The sequence below is a fragment of the Sinohyriopsis cumingii genome, chromosome 16 (genome assembly GCF_028554795.1).
Source record: "Sinohyriopsis cumingii isolate HCF-2022 chromosome 16, ASM2855479v2, whole genome shotgun sequence".
NCBI lineage: Eukaryota > Metazoa > Mollusca > Bivalvia > Unionida > Unionidae > Sinohyriopsis > Sinohyriopsis cumingii.
In genome coordinates, this window is record NC_142976.1 from 9718798 (window position 1) to 9745659 (window position 26862).

The 26862-nt window shown below is 41.1% G+C and overlaps 1 protein-coding gene across 1 annotated transcript in view; it reads right to left on the reverse strand.

The window, feature by feature from the left end:
- LOC149779924 (rhomboid-related protein 2-like) overlaps positions 1–26862 on the reverse strand; it is a 48428-nt gene that overhangs the window by 10681 nt on the left and 10885 nt on the right. Inside the window, exons 3-8 of the mRNA XM_089936622.1 lie at positions 24739–24762; positions 23833–24021; positions 22598–22762; positions 21622–21776; positions 20323–20435; positions 18467–18567 (exon numbers count right to left, since the gene is read on the reverse strand). Coding sequence (XP_089792748.1) covers positions 18467–18567; positions 20323–20435; positions 21622–21776; positions 22598–22762; positions 23833–24021; positions 24739–24762 — 747 coding nt within the window. The remainder of the gene's footprint in view (positions 1–18466; positions 18568–20322; positions 20436–21621; positions 21777–22597; positions 22763–23832; positions 24022–24738; positions 24763–26862) is intronic.

A 26862-nucleotide genomic window follows, 5' to 3' on the forward strand; every position in this document is an offset into this window, starting at 1 on the left:
GAAATGAATAGTGAAAGGACAAGACACACACCCTTTTATATACGCTGGTCTGCTATGACTATAAAGTAGTTTATGGTGTTTGAACTTGAGTCATTTGACTTTTTGCTTTCAAGATGAAACGATCCCATTCATTCGAGAAGAAAGAAGAAGAAAGTAAGAGGCAGAAACGTGATCTATCGCCTCGTACCAGGGCTGAAATCTTGGCACAAATTCATGCCAGTGATTTTGAAGAGGACATGAGTGAACCAGAATCCGAACCCTCTAAAACAAGTTCACCACCCTTAGTCAACCCTGAAAAGTACTATTCCATTCGAGAGACGGAAAAGCGCTCCTCTAGAAAATTTAGAACCACGGCTTACAAATACACGGTGAAGTTTAAAGATTTCAAGGCTGAAGTGCCGTTAGAGAAAGCAGAAGTGTTCATCACTGAGGTGTGGGATTCTTTGCTCACTGCACTCAAGCGACAATGTCAACCCAAAGAAGACGATCGTTTGAGACTTTCCATACAACACGACGGTTTGAAATCCCCTGTTTGGATCGAGTTTAGCACCCCTGCAGAATTGACTGCTTCCAAAGTCATGGACAAGATTCAACACGTACAACAATCTAATGATCAGTTTGACATCACCGATGGTAAAGCCACACTGGACATGACCCACGTCTCTCCTCCTCAAGGGACAGGACGCAAAAAGATGTTATTGGTGGACGACCTTCGCAACACCAAAAAGAGTCTCGTCCGAATTAACAACTCTCATGACCAGATGTGTTTAGCCCGTGCCATCGTGGTGGGACGAACCTATGCCGACAAGAACGACACGGTAGAATGGAAAAGAACCTGGAACACTATTCAACGTTCCCATCGAGCCAAGCAACGAAACGAAGCAGAACTCCTGTTGCAACAAGCTGGCCTGTCCAAAGACACACCCTGTGGCATTCCTGAGATGCAAAAATTGCAAGATGCCCTAGCTCCACGCTACACCTTGAAAGTGCACCCTCAAGAAGTGCGCGGACCTCTGTTGTTTCGAGGCCAAGACTTTAAGGACGGAAAATACATTCATGTCTATTATCACGATGAACATTTCGATACCATTACCAGTATCACCGGATTCCTGAAATACGGTTATTACTGTGAGAAATGTGACCATGGTTATAACAATCGAGAGCAACACAAGCATTGTGGATCGAAATGCACAGGATGTTTGGCCTCTTCACCCTGTCTGAGCGAAGAACCAGTGCCTTGTTCCACTTGTCTGCGCACGTTTGTCAGCCCTACCTGTTACCAACAACATCTGAAAACGCAAGGTTCACAGAAGAAATGCGCTTGTCAACTGCTGAGATTGTGCTCTACGTGTGAACAAGTCATACGTACCAATAATACCAAGGCACACGTATGTTCAGGAAAGAAAAAATGTCACATTTGTCACCACATCGTGGACTTGGAACACCAATGTTACGTGCAAAAATACCAACCCCCACCAGAGAAAGAGGACGGTCACAAGAAGAAAGGCAATTTCATCTTTTTCGATTTCGAATGCATGCAAGAAACCGGCATTCACATTCCTAATTTCTGCGTGGCTCATCGAGCGTGCGAGAAGTGCATTCAAGAACCTATCTTCAGTCATTGCCCTCACTGCAGCAAGATACCCGGAGGGCGTGAAAAAATCTTTCGGGGACCCAACACGTTAGCCGATTTTGCCCAATGGGTCTTAGACCCCGTCGACAAGACGTGGAGCCAAGAGGACATCGAACGTTACCGAGATTGTCATCGCCATGCCACAGTGATGGCTCACAATTTCTCCGGATACGATGGACAGTTTCTTTTGAGGTACTATACGGAACAAGGCACCGAGCGTCCTAAAGTGACTTTGAACGGAGCCAAAATCATTTTCATGCAAGTGGGACAAGTACAGTTTAAAGATTCGATGAGCTATTTGGCCATGCCTTTGAGTCGAATGCCTAAAACGTTTGGAATGACAGAAATGGCTAAAGGGTACTTTCCACACTTTTTCAATACGGAAGCCAACCAACATGTCGTTCTACCCCATTTACCAGAGGCTCACTATTACGACCCCGACAACATGCGTACCGAACAACGAGAAGCTTTCTACGCTTGGTACCAGGCTCACGCCTCGGACCCTTTCGACTTTCAGGAAGAAATGCTAAAGTATTGTCGTTCCGACGTGGACATTTTACGACGTTGCTGTGGAAAATTTCGAGAACTGTTCATGGAACACGGAGGGGTCGATCCTTTGAAAGAAGCTTGCACCATTGCCAAAGCGTGTTCCTTAGTGTATCGACAACGATTCATGCCTGAAAACACCGTGGCTGTCATCAGTCCTCAAACGACCCACTTTGTCAAACGTCAATACTCGGTCAAAGCCCTACGCTGGTTACATTACTTGTGCGACAAGGAAGACAAGTGGATTCAGCATGCCCGCAACGGAGGGGGCGAAAAGACCATCGGAACGTATTCGGTCGATGGCTGGGACTTAGAAAACCCCAAGATCGTGTACGAGTTTAACGGTTGCTTATTTCACGGATGTCCCGTCTGTTACCCTGACCGTGGCACTAAAAATCAGTTTTTGCAACGAACCATGGAAGACTTGTACCAGGACACTTGTCAGCGACGCCTAAAGTTAGAACAGCAAGGATACCAAGTGGTGGAAATGTGGGAACACGAGTACGATCACCGTATGAAAACCGATCCCGAGTTTAAACGCCTCGTGGAAAGTTACCAGTTCATGGACCCGCTGAACCCAAGGGATAGTTTGTACGGAGGAAGGACCAATGCCACCTGTTTGCTGTACCAAGCCGACGAAGAGAACGGAGAAGAAATCAAATACTTGGACGTGTGTTCGCTGTATCCCTACGTGTGCAAATATTGTCGCTTTCCTGTAGGGCACCCGCAATTGCTGACGGAACACATCGACCTGAAAAACATTCGACAATACGAAGGCTTGATCAAGTGCAAAGTTTTGCCTCCCACGAACCTATACCACCCCGTCTTACCTCACCATTGTCAAGGCAAACTGATGTTTCCCTTGTGCCGTACTTGTGCCGAAACGTGCAACCAAGATCAACCTTGTCAGCACAGCCAGGAAGAACGTGTCTTGACGGGAACCTGGGTCAGCGTGGAATTGTTCAAAGCTCTGGACATGGGATACCAACTGTTAGAAGTGTACGAAATTTGCCACTTTCCCAAGACACAACAATACCGCAAGGGTGACCCCACGCAGAAAGGCATTTTCGCCGACTACGTGGATGCCTTTTTGAAACTGAAACAAGAAGCCAGCGGCTATCCTTCCTGGTGTCACACTCCCGAAGACCAAATACAATTCAAAGAGAAATATTACGAACAAGAAGGTATCACTTTAGACCACATCGAGAAAAACGAAGGCAGGCGATCGTTTGCCAAAGTGATGTTAAATTGCTTGTGGGGCAAAATGGCACAACGCCCGTGTTTACCCAAGACGGAATATTTGACAGAACCTTCCCGCTACTTCCAGATGATTCACGACAAAACCAAATACATGAAACACGTGGACGTCGTTCGAGAGAATTTGATCTTGGTCAATTACGAAGAAGATCTGGACTTTGTGCAAGACGACCCTTTTGGAAATGTCATCATTGCGGCTTACGTGAGAGCCCATGCTCGCTTAAAATTGTACGAAGCTTTAGAACTGTTAGAAGAACGCGTCCTGTACTTTGACACGGACAGTTGCATTTACATCCATCACCCGATTCAACATCACCCTAACATCGAAGGAGACCGTTTAGGAGCCTGGACAGACGAGCATCCCGACGACAAGATTCTAAGTTTCGTCAGTGGCGGTCCCAAAAATTACGGCTACGAATACCGGGACAAACAAGGAGAAGTGCACACGACGTGCAAAGTGAAAGGACTGACTCTGAATTATCGTACCAGTCGAGTGGTCAACTTTGGGGTATTGAAAGAAGCCTTGCAATCGGGAGAGGATGGAAACTTTAAAGTGACCACTCACCAACCGAACAAGATTGTACGTTTACCCACTCACCACATCGTCAGTCGACCTTTGGAAAAAGTTTATCAAATCGTGTACCAGAAGCGAGTTCGACTTCCCAATCATTTCACCTTACCGTATGGACACGTTGGTATAAAACATTGGTTGTAAGAGGATAGCCACCCACCAGAAAGATGACTTCGCCACAGCAAGAATCGAGTGAGAAACCCGATGAGAACTCCAAGTTCAAACCCTACCATTTTCCAGTCTTCTTACCTGACTATTGTGATTGTGCCCGTCGATTGGACACGTTTCAGAAATGGCCTACGGATAGGGAAGGATTACCTTCTTCGCATGTTTTAGCTAGAACAGGATTTGTCTACTTGGGACCTGAGTCAGGATTGGGATACGAGGTGCAGTGTTTCGCTTGCGGACTGAAGTTACGAATGGATCTATGTATCTATAAAGATTCAGCTATTCTGGAACATACTCGATGGTCTCCGCACTGCCCTTACCTTTCTATGGCCTTTCCACCCATCACACTACGGTACAATGTTGACGGTACCTTAGAGACGGTACCTTCCGAAACAAGACATAAAAAACGTAAAAAAGGAAAGATGTACAAGCTGGAGACTGCATTGCGACTAGTATAAAAAGGGGGCTATGGTCAAGATCGATAGTTCATTGTGACTACCAAGACCGAGCGAACAAGATGAATACTTTGAAAGAGACATCGTTCCAGTTTGGGGATTGTAAAAAAGCTGTATCTTTCTCTAGTGTGACTAATACTGGATGGATAAGACCCAGGCATTGCGACGGAAAATGTCCGGAAGGAAACTGCGATTGTCCATGTGGTTACCATTGTAATTGCGTAACGGAGTTTGCAGACGAGTGCGATTGTGAGCCTTGCGATGGGACCGATGCTGTACGTTGTGACCTGAGCGATGCCGTAAAGCATTATGGGAACTTTAGTGCCCCTACCCCTATCATGGAAAGTGATGCTGTGCGTGTCAAACCTGTGGGGTGCGAAAGCGATGCTGCTCGTCCTCTTGGACATTTTACTGGGTTTCGTTTTAAAGGGGAATGTTCACCTTCACGTCTACCCCCCTACGGATGTCATCCAGCCCTGAGCAAACTCCTGTTCATGTCACCCAACCCTCATCGAAACGAACCTGTGAAAGACGAATATTCGTTTCCTGTGCGTTTGTCGGAATACTGCGACTTTGAAAATCGTCTTCAATCGTTCAAAGGAAAATGGCCAAAGTATCTGGGAGGACCGACCCCCGAAGAATTAGCCAGAGCCGGATTTTTCTACTTGGGCGAAGGAGATAAAGTCAAGTGCTTCAGTTGCGGTGTGTCACTTCACCACTGGGAACCGCAAGATTCGGCCTACGTTGAACATGCTCGATGGTCACCGAATTGTCATTACTTACCCTTAGTGGGACCGAGACATTGAAGTAACTTCTTACCATAATAATTTGTTCATGGATACTTTACAAGAGAACATTCGTGCTTTGCCTGTGGAGTTGAGAGAACGCATTTACCGAGAGCTGGTCAAAATACAAGTGAAACGTAAAGAACAATTGCATCCGTTACGTCACCGGTGTTTGAACCACTGGTACCTGAAGGCTATACAAGGATTGATTCAATTGAAAGTGTTCCATCGGACAGACATTGATCAACGATCCTCTAGTTTTAAAAAGGATTGGTTTGGTATGGACGATTGTAGTTACATCATTGTAAACGTACTGCATCGAATTCCAGAGGAAGAGTTAACGAATTACCAACATCTTGAACACAATGTCAGCTTGGTGAAAGAGGAAACTTCTGAACGAATTGTAATGTGTAGATTAGTGACTCAACGATTTAAATTCGACACTGAAGTGAAACCATGTTTGTGCAAAGAGTACATTTCTTGTGTCAGACCAAAGAGGATTTAGTATGACCTATTCATGGATACTTTGCTAGAGAACATTCGTGCTTTGCCTGTGGAGTTGAGAGAACGCATTTACCGAGAACTGATCAAAATACAAGTGAAACGCAAACTCAAAGTGATTCATCCGTTTTTAAATTATGCTCTGTTCCAAAGTACAAGAAGACTGATTATGAGTGGATATTACATTAGGCACAAAGTTAAACGAGGCTATTGGCTACCACCCAGCGATTCCAAAAACAGTGTATATACTTATGGATACTTTACAAGAGTACATTTTGGGCTTGCCTGAGGAGTTGAGAGAAAGGATTTATCGAGAGTTGGTGAAAATACAAGTGAAACGTAAAGAACAATTGCATCCGTTACGTCACCAGATCTTTAACCACTGGTACCTGAATGGTATAAGAGGACTGATTCGTCAGAAATTTTTTCACTGGTCAGACCTTGTTGAATACTTTCAGTATATGAATGATGATGATGGGCTAGACGTTCGTAATTTTGGTTACTTGGAGATTCACTTACTGCAACGTATTGAGGAAGACGAGTTAAAGGATTACCAACATTTGTTACATGGAATCTGCTTAGAAAAAGACGAAATATCTAGACAAACTCTGGCGTTTCAGTTACAGTATGTAACATTTAAATTCCCTACTGGAGAACGAACGTGTTTGGTTAGAAATTACCTTTATTGCTTCCGAAACAAAGACACTATAAAATCAAGTTGCCATGCCACGGATTATGTCACATATCATTCAACAGATTCCGTGGAAGGAACTCAATGACCATATTCAAACCGTGGATCATTACCATCAATTATTACAAGAACTATATTCATCAATTTGGGACGACAAGTGGTGTGTGTCTTAGTGACTTGTTTTCTGGGATTTCGTTTACCAGCCGATTCCTTGTGGACTCTTTACGATCAGTACTTACCACCTCCATGGCCTTAAATGGTCACGAAAACTCCTTTTGCTCAAAGCCTTGCGTTTTCATCTGGATACTTCTCGACCTCAACAGGAAAAAAAGATTCGTCAACTTTTAGCTACCCAAGACGTGTATGACGATGTGTGTGTAGCTTGTGACTTACATCCCCATTGGACAGATGTTCGTGATTGGAAAAAGGGGGGTTTTGAGGCTTGGACCCAAGAAGTGGCCCAGTATGCACAAGAGTTGTTCAAGGAAAAAAGTTACTTTTCAACCTGTGTTAGTGACGGTGCCAGAAGAACCCGTCACCGAGAACAACCACTCGCTTCAGGACAGGACTGTCATGGACATGCCTGAAAGGTCATTCCGGGAGGACACTTGTGTGACAATACCTCATGTAGAGACTGTAAGAACATTACACACTGTCCCTAGGACATCTTCGTTACCCAAAACATGTTGTACAGACACTTGTTTATATTCCACTTTGATCGCTTTGCTGTGTTTTATATTCCTGTACATCACTATTTGGGTTGTATGTATTTTTGTCTTTCGTGTTCATATTTGAAACATTCAATAAACGTGTTCTGAAAAAGTATATAAACTCTTGTCTTGTTTGTTTTTTCGTGTCACAAGTGACATTTCTCATACCATGGCTACCTCTGCTGTCTCTGCTCCCTCTTCCTCTACTGTCAAAGTCATCGACGAACACTTAGATCGTGCTAGTTGGGAGGCTTTGTATCTTCGCCATCCCTTTAACATGCTCATTGCTGGACCTAGCGGTTCAGGCAAAACCGAATTCGTCAAACGTTTGATCGAACATAAACATCATTTGATCGATCGGCCCCCTCAACGGATCGTGTGGTGTTACAAAGAGTGGCAATCGGCGTACAACCTCTTGCGAGAAAGTCAAGGCGATTCCATCGTGTTTGTGGAAGGCATTCCTAAAGAAGACGATGGCATCGTCTCTGACTCCCGTCTAACCCATTTGGTCATTTTCGACGACATGTTAGGAGAAGACGAAGAAGAAATTAAATTGTGGTTCACGCGCAAAGGGCATCACCGTAATGCCAGTGTCGTTTACATCACCCAAAATTTGTTTCAACAAAGTAAAGCCCATCGCACCATCAGTCTCAATGCGCATTACGTGGTCTTGTTTAAAAGCCCTCGAGATAAATCGCAAGTGCAAGTCTTAGCCAAACAGTTAGGAACGCCTTGGCTGACTCAGGCGTACGACGATGCCACTCAAACGCCACACGCCTATTTACTCGTCGATTTGAAACCTACGACTCCCGAGGATTTGCGATTTCGTACCCACTTGTTTCACCACTGGTGCCAAGACGGAGGGCCTGTCCTGTACACGTCTCCGTCCTCGACTTCATTTCACTCCCCATGAAAAAAATCTATAAAAACCTCAGACCCTTTTTCGTCTGTCTCACACAGTGTGAACATGACGTCCCTTCAGTCGCATCTTCCCGTCAAATTGATTCGTGCCTTGTATGGCATCAGTCGAGAAAAAGATCCACAAACACGAGCCCGTGTCTTAGAAGCTAGTCTCAAAGAAGTCGTACGATGGTTCACGGTGACGGCACGTCAATTACTCCAAGGAATCATTCAGATTCCTCATCAAACCCAACGCTTTTTCGATCGAAACAAAGTCGCTTTGGTCCAACTGGCCGATCCCCGCATCGACACTCAAACCAAAAAACAAATCATTTTGAAACCTGGAGGGAGCGGTACTTTAGGAGGGGTCATCATTCGCTCACTCTTAAGATGGGATCCTAATGCCCCCAAAGTTATCCCCAAGACAAAAGTCCAACGAAGCCCCAAGAAGAAAAAGAAAAAGACCAGGTCCCCAAGAAGAATAACGTCTCCAGTGGCAGGACCCTCCTCTTACCAGACACCACCCCGGAAAAAGAAAAGAAGCCCCCAGAAAAAGAAACAGAGAAAAAGTCCCCAGAAAAAGAAAAGTCCACAGAAGAAGAAAACTAGTCGCAAGAGAGGCACTTCGGCCAGGACGCAACCTTACACTCGCAAGCCACGACCTGCCACAGCGTCTCCGGCAGCCTCACGTTTGTCCACTTCTCCGTTGATGTCACCAGGAACTGAAGAGTACTTGGAGACGTTGATCACACCAAGAACTTCTCCGTTGATGACCCCCAAAAGAACTTCCCCAGTGGCAGGACCTTCCAATTTAGCGGCAGTGGCTGCTGCTCACAAAGTACCTTCTCCCAAAATCAAAGTCCATGAAAGATCGGGCATGTTACAAAGTTTACTGGATTTGTCCAAGCAAGAACTGGCTCGATTTAGTCCGTTACGTACCCCTGCACGACGTGTCATGCCTGTCCTCAAACTGATAAAACGTAAAGACAATCAGTGGCGACGCGTTCCAGTATAAAAAAGGCCTGTGACCGAGTAGGGTATCAGTGTTTTTAGGTGCTCCTAAAGACTCAAAGATGTCACCCTCCAGAAAACCCCAAGGAAAGAAAAGAAAAGGACTACCACCACGTTTAGCCAAACATGGGGACCTGTTATCTGTCCTGTCCAAAGCTTCTCCACCCCTACGAAAAAAACTCATTCAAACGGCCTCCAAAGAGGTCATCGATACCGTGTGCGAATGTTGTTTGAACGTTTTGAAAGGCACGATCCCTTTGTCCAAACACCAGAAACAATGCTTAGGCAAACATCGTCACGTTCTTCGGAAAATGGTTCAAAAGAAAATTCCCATTCGTCAAAAAAAGAAGATGTTGGTCCAACGTGGAGGCATTTTACCTCTCTTGTTAGGCCCCATACTGAAAGGAGTCTTGGGAACCATGTTGGGAGGACTGATGGGAGCAAGATAAAAAGGCCTTCGGAAGTCCCAAGATCTCAGAATTCACCCCTGACAACCCCATGGAAGGACGAAAACTAGCTTTAGTGCCTTACAAACGATGGATGGAATACCATCGGTGGCAAGAACAACGCACCCCGCATTTACCTCCCAATCCCAATTTGAGCGAGATGTCCCAGTTACAACACGAATTGCAATCCTTGCTGGATCGCCAAGATTTGTCCGAAACAGAAAAATCGCAAAAGTACGGTCAACTCTTGCAAAGACTGCAACTCTTTCACCAGAAAGCTTTAGACGAAACAGCTCTACCCACTTTGAAAGATTTTAAGACCTTGATGAAAAGTCCAGCACCATCACCAGTACCAGTACCAGTACCACCAGTACCCGTGACCAAGACAGAAAAAGGAAAAGAAGAAGAAGAAGAAGGGTTTCAAACTCCACCAGAAAAAGTACGCAAGTTAACAACACCACCTACCTCCAGAATTGGATGGATTAAAAAGATGATGGCCACCCCTTCTTCCTCACAAGAGAAAAAGAAAGTGAAGACAGAAGTGAAGACAGAAGTGAAACAAGAACCGATATCCCCTGCTCAGACATCCTCCTCCTCTTCGACACCTATTGCCGGCCGCACACGCAAAGCCTTGCAATCCAAGAAAATACCCCAAGAGAAAAAGAGTAGCCTCTTCCAAGAGTGGGTGCCTTATTAAGACACCAATCAACACAAAAAAATGGAAAAAGTCTTAGCTAGCATTTACTACGATCCCTCCCATCCTGCAGGTTACGCAGGAGTTCAAAAATTGTATCGTGCTGCCAAAACGCGACTGAAAAGTCTCCGTTTACCTCAAGTGCAACGATGGTTACAAGAACAAGCTACCTACACTTTACACAAACCCATTCGACGCAAGTTTGCCAGAAGTCGCACCCGAGTGGAAGGCATCGATCATCAATGGCAAGCCGATTTAGCCGATGTCTCTCATTTGGCCAGCTACAATCGTGGCTACAAATATTTGTTTTGTGTCATCGACGTCTTTTCCAAATTTGCCTGGGTCGTGCCTTTGACTTCCAAATCCAGCAGCGAGTTAGTGCGAGCCCTGCAACGGGTGTTGAAACAAAGCGGTCGTCGCCCTCTTCGATGGCAAACGGACAAAGGCACCGAATTTCTGAACCAAGCTTTCCAAAAAGAATTAAAGAAACGTGACATTCATTTTTTTACCACCGAGAATCCCGAAACCAAAGCCAGCATCGTGGAACGTTTTCAACGCACTTTGAAAGAACGCATGTGGAAATATTTTACGCATCACCACACTCTGAAGTACATCGACATCTTACCGCACCTGGTGCAAGCGTACAACCAATCTTACCATCGAAGCATCGGACGTGCCCCGCAAGACGTGACTCCCGACAACGAAGTGCTGGTGTTTGAGCGTCTGTTTGGTACGTCCCCGACGAGGGCTGTCCCCAAGAAAAGTGGAGAGTTGGCCGTAGGAGATTGGGTGCGCATTGGCAAAACCAAACGCACTTTCGACAAAGGTTACTTACCTAACTGGACGACCGAATTGTTTCTTGTCACTGGACGAGTGCATGGCCGTCATCCTGCCGTCTATAAATTGGAAGACATGAATGGAGAAGTGCTCAAAGGAACGTTTTATTTGCCCGAGTTACAACGTGTCACCAAAAAAGAAGACGACGTGTACGACATCGAAAGCATTCTCGAACGCAGAACCCGTAAAGTGGGCAAACGACGTGTCAAAGAAGTCAAAGTACGTTGGAAAGGATATCCACCCAGTTTCGATTCTTGGATCGACGCTTCGCAAGTCATCGACTATAAAAAGAAGAAGTGACCATCATGCCCTTTCACACAGCAGACGCAGCTACGTCGACCACTCCTTCTTCCCCTAGTTCTTCTGTGCAAGATTTACAAAAACAACCCTTGTGGGTGTGGTGTGGAGAACGTGTGCCTTAAACGCAAATCGTCTTTTTCTGCCAAATCTTCGTGGTGTATTGTGTCATCGGGGCAGCCATCGCCAATTTGAGTTTGCAACAAGGAGACAAACAATTGTGGACCATTTTATTGAGCAGTTGCATCGGTTACCTGCTTCCCAATCCCTCCCTGAAATTCTCCTCGAACGGGAACGTTGTGTCCAGTGCCAGTGCCAGTCACCACTCCAACCACAATCAGAACCCCATTTTGGGCGGAGACACGCCTCTGACGTCCACTAACCCCTCGGACAGCCACAGAACTCTGGAATTATGAGTCACCAAAACCAATTTTACTTAACTTTACCCAGTGACAGTTCCATGGAGGTGTTTCCCAACAACACGTTGTGCTGTTACACGGCCAAATTACCTCAGGCCATCCCCTTAGATCACGAAGCCCATTGGGAAGTGGCTTTAGTAGAAATGATTCACCCGACACAAATCAAAAACATCACTGAAACTCAAAACACTTTTGACGTCGAAATTCTGGACCCAGCACTGCAGCAAACCATGACAGCCACTTCTCAACATAGATCACATCTTGCGAAGGACACAATACCTCGCAGCAGCAGTGACCCTTCTCCTCCTCTTTACGTTTATCACTTTAAAATTAATTCAGGCCATTATTTTAGTGGTCAACATCTGGTGGAGGCCATCGCTGACAAATTCTATGCAACCTTTGAGAAAGTTCTAAAAAAACGTGTCACCATCGAGTACCACAAACAGTCTCACCGTCTACTCATCAGATTTGAAAGTGAGGAAAGAAGTATACGTATTAAATTTTGCCCTGGATTGTATGACATTTTGGGTGGAGACCTCAATTTGGTCACGGATAAGCAGACCAAACAAATTCACATCGCAGAGATTGACAACAACTTGCATTTTGCAAGGTATTTTCGTTACCCGGTAGAACTGAACCAAGGACTGAATTTGATCTTCGTGTACTCCGATGTGGTGGAGTACAACGTGGTGGGACACACCTCCGTACCGTTACTGCGTGTCATTCCTTTCAAAGTAAATTCTGCCACGGCCACTGACGAGGAAGGTGGAAACACTTATCACGTTCACCGCGAATTTGTCCATCCTCATTATTTGCCTGTCAGCAAGTCTTATTTGGACACAGTCAACATTGCTATAAAAGGAGATCTGGGACAAAATATTCCATTCACCAAAGGAAAAGTCACGGTGAAACTCCATTTTCGAAAACGGTTCTCTCACGACTCGTAAGTAAGTCATGTATCCAGTGTACCAAGGGGTTGCACGACAGCGAGGACACGGTTTAGGAGACATGTTAAAATCAGCCTTTCGTTCGGTGGCCCCGGTGTTGAAACCGATGGTGACACGCGGATTGCACGCCTTGAAAGATGCGGCACTGACGCAAGGCAAAGAATTTCTCCAAAATGTCATCATCGACAAACAAAACCCTAAAGAAGCCTTCATGAGGGCAGGCAAAAGTGTCTTGCTGCAAACGGGTAAAGACATTTTGGGCCGACGAGACACACCTATAAATGCCCTGCACGCTACCGAGTCAGGCATTCAGCAAGGACAAGGCAGAAAGAGACGACGAAGAAAACACCCTTTCACCAGACTTCAAGCGAGAAAGATCAAGAAAAGAAGAACCGTTCGAGACTTAGACGTTTTCGATTATTGAAACACAGAAAAAAATGATGCACCGAGAGTCTTGCGCCTGTTCCAAGACGGAACTGGATCTGTTTGCCATGCCCCTTACCATGATGACCATGCAAGAATCTCAGTGGGTGGAATTTCACCCCGTCTCCTCATTGACCGATTCCGCTCCCATTGAGTTTGAAATCAAAGGACAGCCAGAAGATTACATCGATCTGAATAGCAGTTATTTGTACTTAAAAGTCAAAGTTCTAGATAAGGAAAATAAAACAGTAGAAGACACTGAGAATATAGCTCCCGTCAACAATTTCATGCATTCCTTGTTCAGCTCAGTGGACTTGTACTTGAATAACAAACTAGTCAGCAGCAGCATGGATACATACCCTTACCGTGCCTACCTGGAAAATCTCTTGACGTACGGAATAGATGCCAAGGACACTCATCTCAATGCTTGTGTGCTATGGGAACCTGACGAAGCGACCAAGTTTAAGATAGGTGACGCAGGTGACAATGACGGTTTTGGGGAAAGACGAAGCAGAATCACAGATGGACAGAGTTTAGAACTGATGGATCGTTTACATCTGGACATGTGGTTGCAAGAGAAATATTTGCTGAACGGTGTCAATGTTCGCCTGAGACTGAATCGTAGCAGTACCGCTTTCCATTTGTTGGCTGATGCTGATGCTACTAAGACTGGCAATCCCAAAAGCCAAATCGAGGAGGCCAAACTCTACGTACGACGCGTGGAAGTGTTACCCAAAGTGGGAAACGACATCAGTCAGACGTTGAGCAGAACGACCGCCAAGTATCCCATACGACGTGTGGAAGTGAAAACGTTCACCATTCCCACTAACCATCATTCCATGATCGAAGATCATCTGTTTCAAGGACAGTTACCCAAGCGTTTAATCCTTGGTATGGTCTCGAATTCAGCCTTCAACGGAGCCTTCGCTGAAAATCCTTTCAACTTTCAACACTTCAACGTGAAGAAAATCGAAGTCAGTCGCGATGGCAAGACCTTGTGTACCAGACCTTTCGAGCCTGACTTTGCCAAGAATAATTACTTGAGATCGTACTTGTCCCTGTACGAAGCCACGGGCCAGTTAGGAACCAACACCAGTCACGGCATTACGTACAAGGATTACGCAGGAGGTTATGCTTTGTGGGCTTTCGATTTCACTCCAGACCAAGGCAGCGACGAGGGACATTTCCACCCTATAAAATCAGGCCAGATTCGTGTGGAACTTCAATTTGCAAATCCTCTGCCAGAGACAGTGAACGTCATCCTGTATGCAGAATTCGATAATACGATAGAAATCAACAGTTTGAGAGAAGTTATTTTAGATTACTAGAAACCATGGAAGATTGTTATCCCTCTTTACCTAGTGGAGAAACTTTGGAGATGGAATGTGAGGAGACCGTGGAAAAAGAAGAATCTCAAGACAAAGACGAAGAAGATATCATGATGAAGTCGAGATGGCCAGAACAAGAAGCCCATTTAGTCTCCTGTTTTGCCAAACACTTGGTCGACAAAATGACGGAATTGATCAAGAAAAATTGTTATGGATGTCAAAACGATCATCCCAGTCAAATTCAACACGATAAATGCCTAATGTTAAGTCAAGAAGAAAAATTGGACGAGTATCTGGACGAAGCTTGGAGTCTCATCTCGAACAAAGACGTGTTGCACCAGTGGTATAAAGACTTGCGTGAACATTCTTGTCCACCATTAACCACTCAAGAGATCCATCGCATCGAAGCTCTCCTGAATCAGAGTGAGGAAACAGAACGAATAACCGTTTATTCGTCAGACATTTTCAAGCAAAAAGTCAGGATCGAATTGACGACTTATTATTACCTGTGAAGAAGAAAACACAAAACATTGGATACCTGGGAACTTTATTACCTTTTGAACCACAGTTCGTATACGGCTTCTTGGAATCCTGTCGTCTGTGCTAAAGATGAACTCCCTCATCGCAAACCTAAAGACCATCAAGCTTACGTAATCAACACGGACGACAGTCATCTCCCAGGAACCCACTGGGTAGCCGTCTATTTTCCTCAAGAAGGATGTGTGGAATATTTCGATTCGTACGGATTGCCCCCTTTGGAAGACGATATCATCGACTTTATGAGAAGAAATGCTCAGACTACCCGATTCAATAACGTGAAATTACAAGGCACAGATTCCTTGGTGTGTGGACAATATTGTGTGTATTTTCTGCATCATCGCAGCCTGGGCTATTCCTTAGAACATTTAGTGACTCATTTTGATCCTCGTTCTTCTGCTAGAAACGATGTGAAAGTAGATCGATGGTTTTGTGACCATTATGCTTATCTTTTGTCTCAAGCTAGGAAACGTAGTGTCCATCAATGGCCTAATGATTTCCAACAGTGGAAATCACAATTTCATTCACAACGTTGTCAGCCCTGTTTAAAGTAGAGTGTGAATTGAGAAAAAAATGTTTGTGATTTGAAAAAATGTTTGATGTTATAGTGTTATATTATTGTTAAAAATGTTAGAGTTGTTGTTTAGTGTTAAGTGATTTTTGAATAAAAAATGTTGTGTTTAGAAAAAAATGCCTTTGTCTTTTGTTTAGCTATAAGAATGTTGGATTGATGCTCTTTCATTTCTTACTATCCCTCTCATGAACGTTGCGGCTCGAAAACCGTGTGGGGATGTTTTCCTTCACGTCCGCGCTTTAACTTTAAGAACCGGGTTGTTCCCAGTCTAGCCATCCATTGTCGACTCATCCTCCTAAGAAGATGTGCTCCAAACTAGCTAAGCTCAACGAAGCCTACGTGAATCTGCATAGGGTCAGACACAGTCTGATACCGAAACCAGAAGAAATAGAGAATGTGAGAATGTTAAAAATCACTGAAGACCTGATAGAAGAGCTCTTCAGAGAAGAAATGAACAGGGAGAAAGAAGAATGGACAGAGAAGTACAGACTTCAGAGACAGCAGCAACAGCAGCAACAGCAGCAGCAACAACAGCAACAGCAGCAGCAACCTGAAGCTGACAGAGGCTTTGTCGATTGTCGTATCGACACCAAAGAATTCTTCTTCTCTTTCCGAAGAAGCAGACCTATCGCCAGAAAGTCTATCCTCAGAGGACATCGCATTCTTAGAAACTAAAAAAGAATGCCATAGCAAAAAAAACACAAAAAAACAGCCCTTTTCAGGGCTACCCAATACTCTAGAAAAGAAATAACGATCCATTTGCCAATGTGTGTAGGTAGAGTAGTGTGAAAATAAACACTAACTCTTTCTTAAAAAAAAATGTGAGGGTATGAGTTAGTGTGATTGTGTTTGTAAGTGATAAAGTAGGTTGGTGTGGATAGTAGATTAAAATGATGTTTGTTTTTTTGGGGCTGTTTGAGGTGTATATTTTGGGTTAGATTGGATTGCTTTGCGTATGTGGATAGTCTATTGAAGTGATGGGTAGCATAAAAAAGTGAGCGAGTGTTTCTTTTAGGTCCGCGCGTTGTTGTTTCTTGGTCATGATCTAGGTAAGATGAATTTTATGTTTTTTAGGGGATGTTTTCCTTCACGTCCGCGCTTTCAGTATAAATTGAAACTCGTTCGGCAGTCCAGCTACCCTTGTTGATTGATCAACACCAAAAATGAACACGAGACTGGAGAAACTGTTGGAACTTCATGTGCATCTGGAATATGCCAGGCGCATATTAAATGAACTGGCCGCTGAAGCCATTGTCGAGGAGGGAAGGATAAGAGAGGAGGAAAGAAGAAAAAAAGAAGAGGAGGAAAGAAGATATAAAGAAGAGGAGGAGGAAAAGGAGAGAAGAAAAAATTTCAGAATCCCAGAGAGTGAAAATTGGGATTCTGAAGCGACATATCCTGCCTCTGCTCTCTCCCCCCAAAAGGTAAAAAGTAACTGGGGGATAAGATGTGTATGTGGCGCCAGGCCTGGAAGGTGCCACCATTAACCAGGTGTCCATGAAGTTCCAAACAAAACAGCCCTTTTCAGGGCTACCCAATACTCTAGAAAAGAAATAACTATTAATTTGCCAATGTGTGTAGGTAGAGTAGTGTGAAAATAAACACTAACTCTTTATTAATAGTGGAAGTGTATGTGTTTGTAAGAGCTCAGGTATGTTTGTGTGAATAGTAGATTATGGGTTTCTTAGCAAATGTGAAGAGTATAGTTAGGGTTATATTATATGAAATGAGAAAGTAGGGGGATGTTTTCCTTCACGTCCGCGCGATGTTTGGTCATCATCTAGGTAAGATCCATTTTATGTTTTAGGGGGATGTTTTCCTTCACGTTCGCGCTTTTCGTATAAGAACCCACAGTATTAGTCGTTCAAACCATTCTGCAAAGAATACAAAGAAGATGGCGTCAAACCAAATGGACAAATTACAAACCTTGCAAGACGTTTTAGACAACTTAGGAATAATGGAACAGATGCTATTAAGACTCGTTGAAGACCATTATTCCTATAGTCCCCATCGTGTAAAGATGGAAATTAACAATTTAAGGAAAGCAAAGGACAAGATTAGTGGTGTCATGAAAGAGATCAAGGAGGAGAAGGAGGATGAAGAGGAAAAGATAAGAATAAGAACATGGAACGAAAAAGTTGAAAAAGAAGAGGAAAATGAGAAGAGGAAGAAAGAAGAAGAGGAGGAAGAGAAGAAAGAAGAGAAGGAGAAAAAAAAGAAGAGAAAGAGTGTTGGAGATAAAATAAGAACTTGGTGGAGGAAAAGAAGAAATTAGAAGAAGAAGAAGAAAACCCAAAGGCCCTTTTCAGGGCCAGCCATATTTCTCGAAAAGAGATAGTCTTTGAATTGCCTACCCCTTTTTTAAATTTAAATTTAAATTTAAATTTTAAAAAAACTTTTTAAAAAAAAAAATCCCATGTTAAATTCCCCTTGTACGTATAGTATCCCACGATTTATTCCCATGTTAATTCCCCTTGTACGTAGAGTGTCCCACGATTTATTCCCATGTTAATTCCCCTTGTACGTAAAGTGTCCCACGATTTTTCTCCATGTTAAATTTCCATTGTACGTAAAGTGTCCCAAGGGTGTTTTTAATGCTAATTCCCATTGTACGTAAAGTGTCCCCCTTCACTACTAGCATCTCAAAGCATGGAACGGACCAAAGGACAGTAATATCTACGTGTATGATGTACAAACCAAAATTACAAAAAGACGGAGCACACAAAATATACTTACAATTATTATGGATGCTAAATGACCGCCAAGAATAGCATAGCATCCACCACTTGCCCCCACAAGGGCCACGTGAGGATCCGTAACAGAATGGGCTAATGAGCCTACAAGAAAAAAATACACCAATAGCCGGTTAGGAGCAAATATAGACAGCATACTCAAACAAGATAAGTTAATCACATTTGTTCCCATTCTCCAGGTGTGTGTGTGTGTGTGTGTGTGTGTGTGTGTGCCTACTATAGGTCGCTGAATATGTGACCTATGATATTCTTATTTAGTCAGACTCTGTGCGTGTTATTACTCAAAGTCTTGAATTATGCAACAGAAATAAAGCGAAACCAACAGTTTAATTAAAATCAACAATCAATTGCTGTATCTATAATACAAAGTGAAAATTCAAGAGACGCTTACTGTATTGTAAATTAAATCCCAGATAATCCTATATGTCATATCACAAGTATACATAGAATGTTCTGAATGAATTCGAATAGACTCGAATGCCATGATGTAACATTGTGATGCAATCCAAAATGCCTTTGAATGAGTTCACAATAATCCAAAGTAGTGTGTGTAAATCTAAAATGGAATGAGCACATACGTAATTCTAATTAATATTTAAATATATTCATCTCAGATCGTATCTGATCTCAACTGTAAATCATGATCACAAATGTGTTCCCAGAGATTGACACAAAAAACCCCAAACAGGAATTAAATTATTTGCTTATAAAATCCCTATGTATACATATTTTCGCTTGCCTCTGATGTCAGTCATTCCAAGGAAACATTCTGGTCTTCTTGTAAATAAAGACTGGGCCTAGAATATTCTGAACTCAAATGCTATGTTAACAGTCTATTTACAACTTACAACATTGGGCAAAAATAGTTATAAAACATTTCTTTTACAACTTACTATTATTGACAAAAGTTATCAAACAATATAACTTAAAGACGTAATAAGACGCCATTAGAGCCTCAAACCGTTAGCAGATACTTTTGAACACAATAACTCGGACAGATACAACGTGTTCTGATCAAAGTTTCTCATGTCCGCATGTCTTGGCCATATCCAGAATGTGTTTAGGCACCATCCTCCTATGCCAATTAAGTACTATTATTATTTTCTTTTGTAATTTGCGCGAACAACATATCAGATACACATTTATCTTAGACAAACTTTGAGTTCGAGTGCATATAAATAATAGCTTGCATAAGATGTAAACTCGTCACTTTGGGAAATGAAGATCAGAGTCAATGATTGTGACTCTGGGATCAAACAACAAATCCTTCATGACCTTGCAGTTCAAGTCAGGCAACGTATTTCTTGAACTGCATTAAAGGTTTTAAAATAATAGCCGTACCGAAGAGAAGCAAATACTGTCGATACTTAACATGGCTTCAAAAATTTGACTGGCATTTGCTTGCATAATTATTTACGATCTGAACTTTATATTTTATAGGATTAGTGAGGAAATGAATTTTGAAATCGATTTCACATTGCATGAATGACCAAACGTCATGATGACCGACACATTTCCTACAGGATAGAGGCTTTGAATTTACTGCCTCATATTTTGATTTTCGACTCGTTCACACACACACACACACACACACACACACACACACAGAGATATATATATATATATATATATATATATATATATATATATATATATATATATATATATATATATATATATAAATAAGCAGGTGGGTTGCAAATATTTTTGTTGAGCAGCAGGATTAAGCAATTTTTATATAATATAAAAAAATACAAGGAAGAAGGCCAGACTGGTAGTACCTGTTTTGAACAGTTTCACTTACACGAATATAGAGTTTATTATACAGAATCAGAGTACCTGCTAAGACACCACCAAAATACAGAACCATAACTCGAAGCCACTTGTGTACAATCTCAAGAGGTAATCCGAATAATAGCTGGACCACTATATTGGAGATAAGATGAACGTATCTGAAAGGTGAATCTGATAATGTGATAGCATATTCATTAAGCATGTAACATGTTGGAATATATTCACCAGGAAATAAATAACTACAAGGATGTGACCAAATGATTTTTAAATTCTGTTAATCATAATATTTCTATGTAGTGTCCACGTCAAAGTCTCTCAGAACAATCTGAAATCAAATATAAACTCAATAACTACTTATATATATATATATATATATATATATATATATATATATATATATATATATATATATATATATATATATATATATATATATAACATTAACATTGATATCTGCCGAAAATGGATTAGTGCAGCGAGCCCTATTTAATATTCTACTTGTAATTTTATATACGATTAACTGAAAGAACATTTAAAATTTAAAGCATTTGTCATGATTATTTTCGATGAAACTGTATTGATCAGAACCTTCCCTACAATAATGAACAAGACTATACTAATATACACTTAAAGCTTTCGAAACAAAATCCGTATTTTGACTATAAGAGATTTGGAGGCCAGAGAAAAAAGCGTGAACGGGCAATGTTAAGACAAAAAATTATATTAAATATTAGTTTGTTCGTTGATAATACCGCCATTGAACACATAAAACTGGGGCTGCTTTGTTACTATATTTGGACAGTTTTGTTGTTGTTGTTGTAGGGTTTAACGCAATTTTTCAGCACACGATAGGTTATACATGGCGGCCAGTATTAATGGTGGAGGAAGAACCCAGGAAATTCCCAGAAAGAAACACCGACCCTCGAGAAACTACTGGCAATCTTTCTCACATACCCACATAGGCCGAATCCGAGAATCGAACCCACGCAGACAGAGGCGAGATGGTAGTGATCCGTAGCCGAGAGCTCTTTAGACCACTCGGCCACTCGGGGCCCCTGGACAGTTTTGCATCAGATGGCTGATGTGATAACTTGTACAGATTATATGTGATAACTTGTACAGATTTTGTGTGATAACTTGTACAGATTTTATGTGATAACTTATACATATTATATGTTTTTCAGCAAGCTTCACAACCAGTAAAATTAGCTCCTGTTTGCCCATGGCATGTTTGAGAGGTATTGTCAGTTCCTTTCGATGATTCTATTGGTATCCTCGTACTGGATGAGAGAGAGAGAGAGAGAGAGAGAGAGAGAGAGAGAGAGAGAGAGAGAGAACGCATACCCACTATGAACTAGCATGTATGTGAGATATCTCCAGGCTTCGTACCGTCGATCAGGTTTATAGATCAACGCGTTCCTTGAAGGAAAGCCCGATTCTGGCAATAAAGCTGTTCCATCCCTCTTCATTTCATCCACAAAGACAGCGAAAAGCACGATCTATACGGTAAAATGTCTAGAAACATTACTTCAAGTTAGGTTTGTAGGAGCAAACGCGAGTTCATTCTCTTACTTAAATCATTGCTTGCGGCTCATGAGTTAAGGACATTTCATTAAACTATATGAAATATATGAATTCCAGTCTGGATGCGGTTTTAATTAAACAACTGTATTTACAACTGTATTTACTTTTTGAACATTAAACATTATGGACTATACATAAAATATGTAGACGCACGCTAGTAAGTAAATGTTGAACAAAGCTTTTACGCGTCCAGCAAAAGTAAACAGCAGTTTGTATTTAATGCGTGATTGTTCTCTCAGAGTATATCTAGGTTGCAAGGTCCAGCTATCAATCCATCGTGCCTTTTTATTCCTTGGGCGTTATTGTTTGCTCAGTATATAAAGATTGCAAGGTTAATCTATCTATCCGTCGTGCCATTTTATACTTAAGGCGTTAATTTTAGTTAGTATATATAGGTTGCAAGGTCCATCTATCCATCGTGGCATTTTATACTTAGGGCGTTATTGTTTGCTCAGTATATATAGGTTGCAAGGTCTATCTGCCATCCATTATTTACCTAAGGCGTTATTCTTGGTTCATTAATATATATATATATATATATATATATATATATATATATATATATATATATATATATATATATATATATATATATATCTGTGTGTGTGTGTGTGTGTGTGTGTGTGTCGCATGGCCCATATATCGATCTATCGGCCTGTGTGGTGTCTTGTTGAACAGATAATCAATAGTCTTTCTCCATTCTAAAGAATGATCTCTATGCTTGACTTCACCGTACCTCTATAATACTGATGACGACCATGAAGATGGGTGGTGGCCTACACGTGTACATCTGGAGAAAATCTCTCTGTTCGGAGGACCATACCACATTCTGTATGGCCCATAGTAGAAACCGATCCACAGCCCTCCGCTCTTCTCTGGTCAATTTACCCTGCTTCGTAATCTACAGGTAAGTAAGTAAGTATATATATATATATATATCTGTGTGTGTGTGTGTGTGTGTGTGTGTGTGTAACGGCATCTATCACCTAGCTAAAATTATTACCTATGAAGTCTCAGTAGTAGTATCTATTTAAAGTAATTACAAATGAAGCCTCGGTAACAGTTTCTATTTAAAGTAATTACACATTAAGCCTCGGTAACAGTGTATATTAAATGTAATTACACATGAAGCCTCGGTAACGGTGGCTATGTAAAGTAGTTACACATGAAGCCTCATTAATGGTGGCTATGTAAAGCGATTACACATGAAGTCTCAGTAGCAGTGTCTATTTAAAGTAATTACACGTGAAGCCCAGGTAATAGTGTATATTTAAAGTAATTCCACATGAAGTCTCAGTAACAGTGGCTATTTAAAGTAGTTACACATGAAGCCTCAGTAATGGGGTCTATTTAATTAAACGACCCATGAATGAATCATAACTGTAAGAACAGCAATAGTGTTTTATATACAAAGTTTACTCAAATACTTTTACTTTGATCTGGAAGACCTGGTTAAAGAGATGGAAAATAAAATTTCCTGCTACTGATTTTGTTGTTAGTACTTTTGATATTTAAAGCAAAATAATTCAATTTTGCGCATTAACACCTGAAAACAAACATCTCTATATTAAACTTTGAGATATATATTCCATATACGAACGCGTTGTAACTTCTAAAACGCCACAACATTGTAAAATTGATAGTGAGGCACAGCCTTTAACGTGGAGTATAAAACATTCTTTTTCGGAAGGAAGTCAGAGAAAAGGCATGTCAGTGAAAACGAAACAGACACAAAAAACATTATTTCTGTCGTAAAAACAACAGTGCCAGCAATTTACTTTATTAGGTTTAATTTGAAAGAAGCCCGAATTGTTTAATATCGGTCAACATACAGAAGTCAACCATTTTTCAGACGACAATTCCACAAAAGCATTAGGTCAATTAATGATGACTTTGATTGTCACTGTCTCAAAAATTAATTCTAAACCTCCAAACATTTTGTATATCAAACGAACAAATGACACGACTTACCAGGCGCTTGAATTCTGCATAAGAAATGAGATCTGTTTTGTTCTTCTTTGCCAGTTTCTTTCTGAGCAGCTCTTCAAACTCACTGGAGGGTACGGAAAAGCTGATGGGAGCATCCTGCTCATCTCCGTAAGGTGGAGTTGCGTTAAGAATTTCACATATTTCCTCGACCGTCACGCCCTGATTTCCGCGCGCTATGTGCAGGAAATTAACAAAATTATGTGTATTTATATACAAGTGAATAGTTAACACGCTAAGATGACAACATTGCTGCTGATTACCAGACGAAAGTCTTCATAATACTAACTTTTTAAATTATCATTTAAATGGAAGAAACTTGCTTTCTTAATCCGTCAACTGTGATTTCAAAAGAAAGTAAGGACTTGTGTCCATTTTGTGATAAGTTAGAGAATTGACGAGGATATACAAAGAATAGAATATGTCATAATAACACACAGACACACACAGACACCGATATATCCAAGACATGTCTAGCATATAATCATATTGTGCTCATCCAGCATGTAAGAATCTCATATATATATATATATATATATATATATATATATATATATATATATATATATATATATATATATATCCAGCATACAAGCCTTAATATGTGTATTAACTTGTATCACTGAGTGTCGTATAGGTATCCGAAATTTATTTCATTAATATAAACACGGTGTTTAAATACTGAGTGTCGTATAGGTATCCGAAGTTTATTTCATTAATATAAACACGGTGTTTAAATACTGAGTGTCGTATAGGTTTATTCATTAATATAAACACGGTGTTTAAATACTGAGTGTCGTATAGGTTTATTTCATTAATATAAACACGGTGTTTCTCCAATTCAGGACAAAATAGACTGTTAGCTGAACACTGTGTTTCGACGAAACGTACCTGGTCGTAAAACTGCTTGACCCGCTGAAAAATAAATCGGACAAGTAAATGACACTGTTATTCATCTCATGTGGAACACTAATATACAAGCCAATGATCCCCCCTCCCTGAATAACCACAATAACAGCTTATTCATCTCATGTGGAACACTAATACAAAGTCTAATGATTCACTTACATCCACCACAATAAACAGTTTTCCGACTCGTGTGAACATGGTTCCCACGCTTTTATAAAGATACATTTCCAGGTTATTTCAAAGGTTTTTCCAGGATAAATTAATTTCCTCAAGGTTCACATATGACCATTAATGAATGGAATTAATGAACATTTTAGATTATACAGCGTGCATTTTCGAACTCTAAAGATGTTTCTCTTTCAAGGCTCTCCAAAAACATCAAAGCCAGAAACGATGATCATGTACAAAACCGCAAAATGTATCACACGAATCAAGTTTGATTATATTGTTATAAATTGGCATGTAAAGTTATTTCAATGTACAGAATATAAATTCTAACATTATTTTGCTGCATTTTGCTGCTAGGTGGGAAGAACATATTGAACATAAATTATGTTTTGTTTTCTTTCAAACCTTTAATTCTAAATAATTGAACCAGTCCCCAAACGTGTATTGATACAGGAGCTCGTATAGTTTTTTAATATATAATACAAAGAACGAGAAGTTCTCATTTCAACTCTGAGATTCAACTATTTCGAAAACAATTTCGAAAACAAATTTGGCTTAAAACGAAAAGCAGTCCATTTTTCTAATCACACCCCATTTTCCATATTTGTTCATTTAGGTTGGGGTGTGGGGTCATTGAAACTGCATATAGAAAATTTCTATATTGTCCCACCGTGCGGTAGCGACATATGGTAGTCGCTTACGAGCGTACCTAGAACATTTAAACTTATGTTATATCGACTTATACTTGCATGAAATCAATAAGAAAATAACTTGTTTTCTCAGAAATGACAAATATTATAATCTCTATGCCTTTAATCCGATTACAGACAAGATGAAACTAAGGCGTAAATAAAACCTAACCCAGTACTCGTCATTTGCATTACTTGTCACATGACTTCACGCATCTCAAATGACGACATCGGAAGTCCAGTAGTCGCGCGGTATCAACAACAAACTTCTTTATAATGTTGTTTTAAAGAACTTCAATTATATTAAATGAAAGTCAGATACGTTTTGTAAAAGTCAACAATTAGGCCAATGTGATTTATCAAGCAAAGAGCACTTGTCAACGTTGTAGTCACGTGATACAACAAAAGTCCAGAAGTTGTTCTCGGAACATATAAATATGGAGAATTTTATGTTCTCTGGTTTTTTTTTGTTGTATTTTTGTTACAACCAGCATACGATTTTCATTTAATATTTTGTTTTCTCTACAACATTTGAAAATGTGGGTTGCCAGATTTGTGTACTCATGCGACTAGCAATGCAAGTCGCGAGTACCAGGTCACATCAACGACGTAGTTTTATCTTGTCTTTCAGCAGATTAAAGACATAACTATTGATTATTCACAATTTCTGAGAAAATAAGTAATTTTCATATCGATTTCATGCATGTATCACTCGATCTAAAAAGGTTTAAAGTTTGCAAGGCCATCCGATAAGCGGCTACGCTTTGCCACCACCATGTCGGCCTTTTATGATGTTAGACTGGTTTTCATACCTTCCATGTAAGGAAAGATACGGATATCGAGATGGATTTTAATATAAAAGTCTACTAGACAAATCTAATCCACTGGGCGTTTGGATTGACAGGCATATACGTTTATTGCAAGCAACCAAAAATGATCCATACTGCACCCTCCGAATATTCTGGTTAGAACTCGATTTACCCCAAGATCAGTTTAGTTACGACTCAGTTACGTGATTGTTTCGGGTGTGAAGTGGTGGCAGAAAATTCCCGGGTTTTTCCCTACTTTTATCAATATTTGCGAAATTCAAGGACTTTTCATTTCTCCCGACTTTTTCCCGATTTCCCGGTAGCGAGGGAACTGTGTGAAATACAAATACATAGGTTAGTGATTGTTCTGATTAGCAATATGCATGGAACAAATAAACTTCATTTAAAGACACTGTTTTGCAACCGTTTTGAAATTGCGC